The sequence below is a fragment of the Melospiza georgiana genome, chromosome 2, assembly GCF_028018845.1.
Source record: "Melospiza georgiana isolate bMelGeo1 chromosome 2, bMelGeo1.pri, whole genome shotgun sequence".
NCBI classification, from domain to species: Eukaryota; Metazoa; Chordata; class Aves; order Passeriformes; family Passerellidae; genus Melospiza; species Melospiza georgiana.
The window spans coordinates 78703987-78714651 of record NC_080431.1 but is presented as its reverse complement, the minus strand read 5'-3'; the positions used below and the strand labels follow the sequence as shown (position 1 = coordinate 78714651).

The 10665-nt window shown below is 52.3% G+C and overlaps 1 protein-coding gene across 1 annotated transcript; it reads right to left on the bottom strand.

The window, feature by feature from the left end:
* Positions 1–4926: 4926 nt before the first annotated feature.
* LOC131096889 (C-type lectin domain family 4 member E-like) lies at positions 4927–9688 on the bottom strand. The gene is made up of 5 exons (XM_058045531.1): positions 9667–9688; positions 6619–6711; positions 6144–6295; positions 5791–5912; positions 4927–5074 (listed from the first exon to the last, which is right to left on the bottom strand). The coding sequence occupies exons 1-5, from the start codon at positions 9686–9688 to the stop codon at positions 4927–4929; spliced, it is 537 nt and encodes a 178-aa protein (XP_057901514.1).
* Between the last annotated feature and the right edge of the window lie 977 nt (positions 9689–10665).

The window sequence follows — 10665 nt, the reverse complement described above, 5'->3', positions numbered from 1 at the left end:
TCCTCATCCCTTCCTTAGAAGATTTCTAATCTGGGTTTGTCATCTGGGCTAGTGTGTCTCTCAGACAACCGAGATGAGTGAAGCTCTTCTGAGAGAAGTAATGACTGGTAGTGGGAGAAGTGGCCTGCTGTTCTCACCTTGTTGCTCAATCCAGATTTCATAGCTTGTTACTAAACAGTCTGTGTTGGGGCTCCAAAGCAGAAGTTAGAGGATAGCACAGGTTGCTCATGCACAAGGTGAAAAGGATGACAATAGCACTTTGCTTTGCTTTCCTCTCTTCTCAGTGGCGTTACTTGATGGAAGCTCTGGCCATTACAAGATTCTCCTCCAGAACTCTACTGAGTGGTTCTGTGCCCCCAGCAGTTCTGCAGAGAAAGGTGAGTGATGCTGAGAGCCTCACAAGTAACAAAAGGACTTCACCAACATTTTGTTTGGTTTCCCCTCAACCTTCGATGTGGGGAATATTACTGCCAGTCACAAGTGGATTGTTTGAAGGAAGGAATCTGTGGAATTGAGGGAAGACACTGTCTTGTACATTTTTAGTAAGAATGCTATGAAAGCTATGATGGTGCTGGAGTCCCTTTGCATGACAGATCAGGAATTTTGCCATGGTTATGACTACAAATCTGAAGTCTTATGTTGTGTTTCCAGCTGGAAACACCTGCTAGATTCACGTCCAGCAGCCTCATATTACTAAGGATATCACTAAGGATAAAGGATCCCTACTGGATCCCAATGTCCTCTGAATGGACTGAGATGGAAACACAGCTTTTGCTCTTGTTCCATCAGCTGGTTTCTCCCTGTGGAGAGGAATGCATGGGGGCAGAGACACAGGAATAGGAGAGCTCACAGCAACATCACAGGCATTTCAGCTGAGGCATCAAAAGATCAGGCTACAGAACTGCTTACAAGGGAGGACAAGGCTGAGCTCTCTGTAGAAGACATCCCTTGATTCTGTTATTTTGTGCACAACAGGCTGCAGGCAGGGTCAGAGCCTACATTTCTAAACATCTCTATGTAAGCAGTGTTCACAAGCTCTCACCCCACAGAAAAACACATTCCCAAGACTTGTGCAACCTCCAGCCTCCCACCAGCCATGCAGGAAGGGCAGCTGCAAGCACACATCCCCTTTGTGGGAGCAGGGCTTCGCCTGGTCCCACACACTTCCTGCTGGAGATGTGGGGTACCTGAGTATCCACAGCTCTCCCAGCAGCCTGTGAAGCACAGGTGAAAGCACAGGGTCACACTGCCACAGTGCAGAACTGTGGGTGTGTGCCTGCTGCTCCCTCAGTGCCATCAGTGAGGTCACCCACAGCACTCAGCTGCCACGGAGCTTCTTGCACACAGAGGTGGCCAAGCTGCAGAGCACCCTGGGCACCATTGCCACCTCTTTCCTATTTGTCTCTTTTCTTTCTCTTACAATATTCTTTCTTCATCTAAACTTTGTTTTCACACTGTTTCTTCTGTGTCTCAGAAGCCTTTCCCTAATGCCCTGGTTACTGTTAAGCTGGTAGTCATGTTCTCCTGTAACAGCAGTGATTTGGGTCAAAAGCCCCTGACATAGCTGCAGCTTTTGAACTCCCACAGCTGTCTGCATTCACACTCCCATTTCTGTCACTTGCTGCTGTCCAGGCCATCTGACCAACAGGAAGTGGGATGGGTAAGGCTGGAGAGGGTTCCAAGTCCAAAGAACAGCAAGTGTGCTCCTGTTCAGAAATGAACTTGGTGGAGGACATTCTCTCTTTCTCAGTGGTTGATGGCCATTTCTCCATCAACCTGAATCCCCTGAGCACTCCTGCTCTCCAGTTTCCTTGATTTTCAGACAATTTGAAGGCAAAGACTTATGTGCAGCAATGACATAAGGGCAAAGAGCCTGGAAGGAAATACTAACAAAGAGGAAGGCAGAAAGCACAGGGAAGTGCTAGCAGCACAGACAGGAAGAGAGAATCAATCCCAGAGAAAGTTGCTCCCACTGTGCCTGGTTGCTTTCCCCTCTCACAGCCTGAAATCCAGCCCCACAGCCCTGAGCCCCAGCAGTGGGTGAGGGCAGCTCACAGGGGCAGCTGTCAGGCTCTGCAACTTGTGCTGCAGTTTCTGAGCTTTGTTTTCAGCAGGAAAGATGAATTCAATCCAGGAGGAAACTGGAGGATCATTACCATGGATCTTTCTGAGACAGGAGACAGGTTATGGAGGACCCAAAAACAAGATGGACTCTGTTGGACCTCTCTCTCACCAATGAGGCCGAACTGTTGGGCAAGTAGAGGCTGAGGTCCACTTTGTCTGCAGTGATTCTTACACATTGGGATTCAGGATGTTATCAGTCCTTGCATGGAAGGATGAGCTCCAGGGCCTGGGCTCTCAGGGCTCAGAGGGACATGGAGACAGACTCTTCCAGATCCTGATTCATCCCAAATTCCCAGGATGAATCACCCTTGTTCTCCTCCTGCCCTGTTTGTAGGGGAAGCAGTCCTGCATGGAATCCTGCCTTCTTCCTACAGCCAAGGGGAGGGGGCCGTGTCCAGACCCAGCAGGGGCTGCTGCTCACCACAGGCTGAGCCCAGGAGTGGACAGCCAGCTGAGGAACCTGCTGGTCAGCTCTGTCCTTCAGGGACTGTGCACCCTCACTGGCTGCACCACAGCAGGCCTAAGCCTCCTGTGCAGGGCTGGCTCTTGTGTGGAGGAGGGCAGGCAGGAAATGTGCTCCTTGTCCTGCTTGTGTGCCAAGAGTTATGGCAGAGGGGAGGCCTAAAGGGGATCCTGCACGGCAAAAGCCAGAAACGTGTGGGAATGGTGCTCAAGACCTGGATAAGGAGATCCCCTGTGGGCAGACCCAAGCCCAGCAGCCCAGGCAGGTGTTGGGAGAAGCTGTGCATAGCAGGGTATGGTTTCTAGGCTGCACAGGGAGAGGCCCTCACCTGCAGGGCCACGAGGATGTGCTGTCACCACTACCCATTCTTGAAATGAGAGCCTGGTAGGCCAGGCCAGAGCTGGCTCCATGAGGGCTCATCTCCTGCATGTTCCTGAAAGAAAGTCTCAGCCCAGTCCTCCTGTGCAGGAAGAACTCACAAGGAAGATGGAGAGCCATTCCATGAAGTGAGAGGACACAGTCGGATCACCAACGTGGAGCCCCGCTGTGTTTCTTTTGCTCCCTATCCTGTTTTTCAGGCTGGGTTGAGAAGGAGGCAAAGCAGGGACTATTTATTCCACTAATGCAAAGACAGAGCCCATGGGGAAGAAAAGGTAACAACAAGTCAAAGAGCAGAAATTTCCCTGAACACGTGAGAAGGGACAAGCCAGGAGACAAGCTGGGAGGACAAGTGATGTGGGAAGTAGAGAAATGAACTCAAACCAGAGAAGAACACATGCCTGCAAGGCAGATGCATGCAAATATACAGTGGAGAAGAAAGTCAACATGCAAATAAACTCTGAGGCAAGTGGATAAAATGCTGCTTTGCAGGGACGAGCTTGACCCCCATAAGAGTCCCAAAACCAGAAGGGCTGTCTGGCAGTGGGTCCCCAGGAGAGGCACACTGACTCTGGGTCTAGACGTGTGACCTAGGGGGGCTGAAGGGAGTTGTATTGTGCTCTCAGCCAGAGACCTGGGCTTAGGCAGAGCCAGCAAGGAATGAGAGTAGGCTGAGGCAAAGAGAGAGAAATGGCGTCAAGAAATAGCTTAAGTAGGAGTTGTGAGGAAAGGAAAGGCTTGGAACTGGGAAGAAAGCAATGGGAGCAGGGGAGAAGCATCTCAGGCCCAAAGAGGCCCTGAAGACATTGCTGATCATGTTCCCACCACAGGACACCAAGGGACATCAACTCAAGTGGCATCAGAGAAGGAGTTAGTTCTGCATAAAACACACATCTGCACTGGGAACCTGGAGAGGACAAGGACACCGGGAAAGGGAAGGGAGGATATTTGCAGCACGCCGCTTCTCCAGTTCTCTGGTACCACCACAAGTTTCTGCTGACAACTGCTTTCTCACAGCTGCCTGTGACACTTCTCCACATTTGCTTGTGTTATTGACTGTAACCTGTGGAATGAAGTCCAATCCCTGCCAGTGTCAATATTACAGCAGTGGAAAAGACCTTGCAGAGAGGGAATTTGTACACAAGAACATTGTTATAGGACAAAGGGGAATGGCTTTAAACTGACAGAGGGAAGGTTTTGACTAAATATTAGGGAGGAGTAGTGGTTCCTTCGTAATATTTAGGAAAGTGAGGTGGAGAGGCACTGGAACCAGTTTCCCATAGGAGATGTATCCCAACTGTAATATGTTCAAGGCCAGGCTGGATGGGGATATGAGCAATCTTGCCTAGAGGAAGGGGTCCCTGCCCAGGATCCAGGGGACTTGAAACTAGACTATCCTTAAAAGTCTCTTCCACCCCAAACTATTCCATGGTATGTGGATTATTTCCCCACTGTCTAGAGATGGAAAAGGATAGAGAGATATGCACACAGACCACAGGGCCTTTATCTTTGGCCTGATACTGTATTTGCTCTTGTCTGAGATTTCACAATTTGTTAGGCAAAAGCCAGTAGAGCAAGAGGACATTTTGTGTGTGACTCAATAAAAAGCAAACAGCTCTGCTAAAAGAACAGAGGACATTGAATCCCAGGATATCCGCCTTCCATTCCAGCGCCTTCCTCCTGGAGAAGTCCATCTCTTTTCAGCCAGAGGCTGCTGGAACCAGGTAGAGAAAGAGGACTCAAGAACACAGGAGCTGCTCCAAAGAGCCTGAGCCTCCCTGTGTTCCCTGAGCCACCACATGCACTGGGCATGCTGGACAAAGCTCATTTCATTTCCACACACGTGGTCTCACCCCACACAGTGAAGATGTGTCAGAGCTCCCCACCCTTCCCAGCCCAGCCAGAGCTGTTCCCAGCTCCCTGCTGAGCTCCCAGCTTTACTCAGAACAGGGGCATTTCCATCACACAATTACTGCTGCAGCTTCACAAATTCGATGAAGCTTCGCAATTGGTACGACATCATTCCAGTTGTTGAGATTCCTTTCAGGCACATGCATTACTGTGCAGTTCTCAGCATGGCCTGGAGCTGGTTCCCCATTTCGCCAGAACCTGGGACACAGACAGGCTTGTTACTCCCCAGTGCCCACTGTAAGGCCCTGCAGGAAAAGACCCCAATGGGATACCAGAATTGAAGGGAACAGACACAAATTCCCAAAGCTGATTCATGGACTGAAGCAGTGCCCTTCCTCCCACTCCATACCCCACTGGCACCAGTGGCACATGGAAACCTGCCTCCTTCCTACAGCCTTCCAGCACAGCAGAGCCCCCCTGCTCCATCCTGCTGGGGGCAACTGATCACCACCACTCACCCCATGCACCTCACTCCCAGCAGAGGCCCGTGCTGGACTTCAGGGCAAGTTTGATTTCCAGAAGAAGGCCCAGCAAGGACAGTCCTGGTGCTCTCTCCCTGTGCCCCATCTATTTCCCTGCATTTCAGCACAGCCATTTTGCTCACATAAGTGCTCTGTAGGCCAGGCAAGGCCTGTCAAGTCTTAGGGGTTCTTGCTGATGGCAAAATGCAGCTTTTTCTAGGCTGACAGCAATGATTTCCAGATCACAGGTAGTTAATTCATAACCAATAGCCAGCACAGATGGGGCCATGTGAATGAGTGTACTACAAAGCTCTCTCCTTCTGCATCTGTACTCTCTGCCAAGACAGTGGGGCCAAAACTTCCTCTCATGCAGCACCTGAACCCCTCAGATCTCTCCTACTTTCTTTCCCTACCAGGAGTCACACCAAACACTCTTCATCCAGAGATACTCACGCTGCTGTCTCATTGTAGGGAGTCTTGTCCACCCACTGCCACTGGTCGACATCAACCTCAAACAGACCAATGTAGAAATTATCTCTTGTCGGAGGCTGAGTTCCCTGCTCAGAGAGGAATTCCTGGCAATCAGAGAGAGAGAGCACAATGTCCATGAGTGGCAGGACTGAGCAGAGAGTGGCATCAGGCATCCCCATGATGTGGGGCTGGTGGCAGAGGGGGCTGGTGCTGCAGAGGTGCAGACAGGACCTTCCCCCTCCCCTGCAGGACAAGGAGGGCTCTGAGTCCCCTCCAGGGCCCAGCACTGTGGCTCTGCCTGCTGGGTCCCTCTCTCTGGGGCCCTGTGCACTCACCTGCTCTGCCTTGCTGGTGATCACCACCAGCTGGGAGCCCATCCCAGTGCAGTTCCGTGCACTCTCAGCACAGTTCATGGTGTCAGTGGACAGGAAATAGCAGCTTCCTTGAAACCTTCTCCAGCCCTTTGGGCAGCACATCCAGCCTCGGTCTGTGCAGGGAGAGGACAGACAGATGCAGGCTACTAACAAGAGATGGTGATCACAGACATCCAGGTTTTCCAGGGACAGTGCCCATGTCCTCCTCAGTGACTTTTCCTGACAGAAAGTGCTTGAATAAACAGGGATAGTTCAGACATTCCTTCCCATTGCTTTGGGGTATGACCAGTGAGCCTTGTGGACCCAAAGCCAGGGTAATCCTTGTAAGGGCATCTCAGGGCTCTGCAAAGTTCCTTTGGGGATGTGCTTTGACCTGCCCTGGCACAGCCCCTTGAGGCCCTTGGCCCCAAGGAAGAGGGGACATTGGGCTACTGACCTGTGCCTTGTGGCACCGCTGAGTCGCACTCCCACTCCGAGAACTGCTGCTGCAGGGCTGAGGGCTGGTCACTGCTGTGGCAGAAGGGAACCACTGCAAAGGGACAGGAAAGGCAGCAGGATTAGCCCTTGCTCCCAGCTCCTCACACAGCATCTCTGGCCCCTGCACTCTCCTTCCACCATTTCCCCAGCAAGCACGCTCCCAGCTGTCACCTCTCCTGGCCCACCCCAGGGGCACAGCTCCTGCCCAGCCAGAAAGAGCCCTGTGCCTTCCAAGTGAGACAGCAGAGGGACCCCTGGGAGCACATCCCTCTGGGGACATGCCACACACACGGCAGCAGGGAGCCCTCCCAGCCACAGCCACTGTGCCATGCACACACCCCCAGCCCAGCTGCCAGTCTACAAAGCAGCCTCTCCTTGTCACCCTCTGTCTCTTCCTCAGCTACACAGCAACAGGCCCCTGGGGGAGCCACCCTCAGCTGGGCCTGTCCCATCAGCAACAGCCAGTGCAGGCGAAGGGAATCACTTACAGCTGCAGCTCCTGAAACCAGGGTGCAGCACCATAAACCCCTAGGACTTACTGGCTCCACTCTGTGGGCAATAATGCCCTCTTGGTGACAGGCCACAGCCACAATCCCAAGGACTTCCTAGGAACCCAGACACTCATCAGGAGTATGGATTAGGAGCTGATCAGGGTGTGCTCAACAATCCAGATGCCTATTTTCATTGATCATTTAATTTAGAACTATTGTCACTGATGAGCAGAAGAATCCCAGTGGCTCCAGTGCCTGATGAGTGAATGGCTGTAATGGAGGAAGGCTCAGAGGAGATGGGCAATGCCTGGCTGAGCGCCCCCATTGCCAATAAAGGTGACCTTGTCCCTACCCAAAGATAAAGGACGAGAAGAGAGATGACTTGTGTTTTAGTTCAACTGAGGGATCTGACCTGCTGTGGAGCTGTTCAATCCTGTAGGGATCAAAAATGGTCATGTCTGGCAGAGCTGTTTTCTACCTTATGCCACAGGCACTTTAACTGCTGGCAGAGGCACTCGGATGTGCCTTCCCTACCTGACCAAGGGCAGCCACCTGAGCCCTTTATCCCAAGGGAATTAAGACACCCTGGAACTCACCAAGCCAGAGGCAAAAGGTCCCAATGGCAGCTTTGATTGCAAGGGCAAAAATAAGGAAGACCCAGATGTTCAGCCAGGAGCAGCCTCTCTCTTCTGCTGGGGCTGGAAAACACAAAGCAAGAGTGAGCATGTCCCAGCCCAGAGTTAGGAGCAGGATAACCCAGGGGGCTCTGTTCCTCAGCACCCTGCTGCTCCCTTCTTCCAAGCACTGGGAGCCCCTCAGGTGCTGGAAGCAGGTCCTGCTGCCTGTCCCTAGCAGGGGCTCACAGCCACAGAGTACAGGAGCACAGGGGCTGCCCTGAGGCTGCTTTTCTATTTCCCTGTTTATCACAAGACCTGCCTGGATTCTGCCCAACCCTCACTCCCCCTTTGTCCTGTCAGGCCTCCTTTCTCCTCAACACATCTTCCATCTTGCCTTCCATTACCCTGTCTGTCCCTGAATGCTCTTTGTGGAGCTCCCTCCTCTTCCTCTCTCTTTGGAGCTTCTTTCCCTCACTCCCTGCATTTTGCCTCTGTCCCATCAGCCCCTTTCTGCAGTGGCACAGTCCCCCAAAGCAGTGAGTGCCCAGCTCAGGGTGTGCACAGCCAGACCCACAGAGGGATTGTTTCCACAGGGGGAAAAGGCACTTGGGAGCTCTTGGGGAGCCCTGGCTGGGGTGTCCTTGGAGACAGCAGAGATGGGAGCAGGCACTTGTGCTCAGAGTGATGCAGAGAGCTTTAGCAGGGCAATGACAGAAGGACAGCCCCCTTCAGCCCCATTGTTTACAGGCACAGCACTGAGGGAATAGCAGGGCACGCTCTGCCTGCACTTCCATTCCCCCTGGCTCTAGGAAAAGCTCATTCTGCCAGCCTGCCCACTGCCCACTGCCCTCATCTCTTGCTTTGCTCTTGCCCTGAGCCCCATCTCCTGCTGCCCACTGCACCATGCCCAGAATCCATCCCAGCCCTGCCTTTCCCCAACCCCTGTGGCAGGAGGAGAGAAAGGAAGGAAGGTTTGGGGGTTACCTGCACTTCCAGGACTGACTCTCCCTTGGCCATTCATCATCTCTGCAGGAGGATCACTCTTCTCCAAGGGTCCCTGTTACCACTGTGGGCACAAACAGCCTTCCTCCTGCACAGGGCACCTCCCACTCTGGTGAGGGGCCTGCACAGGCTCTAATCTGATGTGCTGAAAAAGCCATATCCTGGGTGGACCCACAGCACAGGAGATGGGGGAACTTTCATCATTACTCTGCCAGGACATTTCACAAGATGGTCATTGCAAAACACAATGTCACCAAGACAAAGGAAAGCAGATGAAGGAGAGCATCACTGCAGCTCACACAGTCTCCCTTTGCCCAGCCTCAGGCACTTGCACAGGTCATCCATGGACTTCCCTCTCTGCTGCCTGCTCTCTCCTGCTGAGGCTCCATGTGTGTGACAATACACACACAGGCAGGTGTGTTTGGCATTGGCTAGCAAAGGGTTAAACCCACTGAGCACAGCCTCCAAAAGGGAACCAAAAATGAGAGGAAAGAAGATCTGTGACTGAATCTGCTCAGTGACCATTGGCATCCTGAACCCAGAAAACCTGAGCACAACAGAGAACTTGTTTTAGACACTGTTTTGGTCTCATTGCATTGGAAGGGAGCTGGGCTTTGAGCAAAGGGGTTCAGCATGACCTGGCACTGTGGGGCAGAAGGATCACTTGGCAGTGCCAGAGTCCATGTGCATGACAGATCATGAAGTCTCACTTGGTTGTGACTGCAAATGCTGCAGACATACGTGGAACAGCTGATGTTCCATCAGCTGGTTTCTCCTGTGGAGAGCAATGCATGGGGGCAGAGACACAGGAATAGGAGAGCTCACAGCAGCAGCACAGGCATTTCGCTGAGGCATCACAAGATCAGGGTACAGAACTGCTTACAAGGGAGGACAAACCTGCGCTCTCTGTAGAAGACATCCCCTGATTCTGTTATTTTGTGCACAACAGGCTGCAGGCAGGGTCAGAGCCTACATTTCTAAACATCTCTATGTAAGCAGTGTTCACAAGCTCTCACCCCACAGGAAAACACATTCCCAAGACTTGTGCAACCTCCAGCCTCCCACCAGCCATGCAGGAAGGGCAGCTGCAAGAACACATCCCCTTTGTGGGAGTAGGGCTTCTCCTGGTCCCACACACTTCCTGCTGGAGATGTGGGGTACCTGAGTATCCACAGCTCTCCCAGCAGCCTGTGAAGCACAGGTGAAAGCACAGGGTCACACTGTCACAGTGCAGAACTGTGGGTGTGTGCCTGCTGCTCCCTCAGTGCCATCAGTGAGGTCACCCACAGCACTCAGCTGCCACGGAGCTTCTTGCACACAGAGGTGGCCAAGCTGCAGAGCACCCTGGGCTCCATGGCCACTTCCTTCCCACTTCTCCCTTTTCTTTCTCTTACCATGTTCTTGATTCATCTAAACTTTATTTTCACACTGTTTCTTCTGTGTCTCAGATGCCTTTCCCTAATGCCCTGGTTACTGTTAAGCTGGTGGTCATGTTCTCCTGTAATAGCTGTGTTTCGGTCAAAAGCCCCTCACATAGCTGCAGCTTTTGAACTCCCACAGCGGTCTGAATTTACACTCCCATTTCTGTCACTTGCTGCTGTCCAGGCCATCTGACCAACATGAAGTGGGATGGGTAAGGCTGGAGAGGGTTCCAAGTCCAAAGAAAAGCAAGTGTTCTCCTGTTCAGAAATGAACTTGGTGGAGGACATTCTCTCTTTCTCAGTGGTTGATGGCCATTTCTCCATCAGCCTGAATCCCCTGAGCACTCCTGCTCTCCAGTTTCCTTGATTTCCAGACAATTTGAAGGCAAAGACTTACGTGCAGCAATGACATAAGGGCAAGGAGCCTGGAAGGAAATACTAACAAAGAGAAAGGCAGAAAGCACAGGCAAGTGCT

Bases quoted from the DNA above. Each gene is read 5' to 3' on its own strand.
- LOC131096889 (XM_058045531.1), bottom strand. From the start codon at position 9,688: ATGTCTTCTACAGAGAGCGCAG. The intron at 5,913-6,143 runs GTGAGTGCACAG...TCTGATTGCCAG, and splicing joins TCACCAGCAAGGCAGAGCAG to GAATTCCTCTCTGAGCAGGG. The intron at 5,075-5,790 runs GTGAGTATCTCT...TCTGTGTCCCAG, and splicing joins CCCTACAATGAGACAGCAGC to GTTCTGGCGAAATGGGGAAC.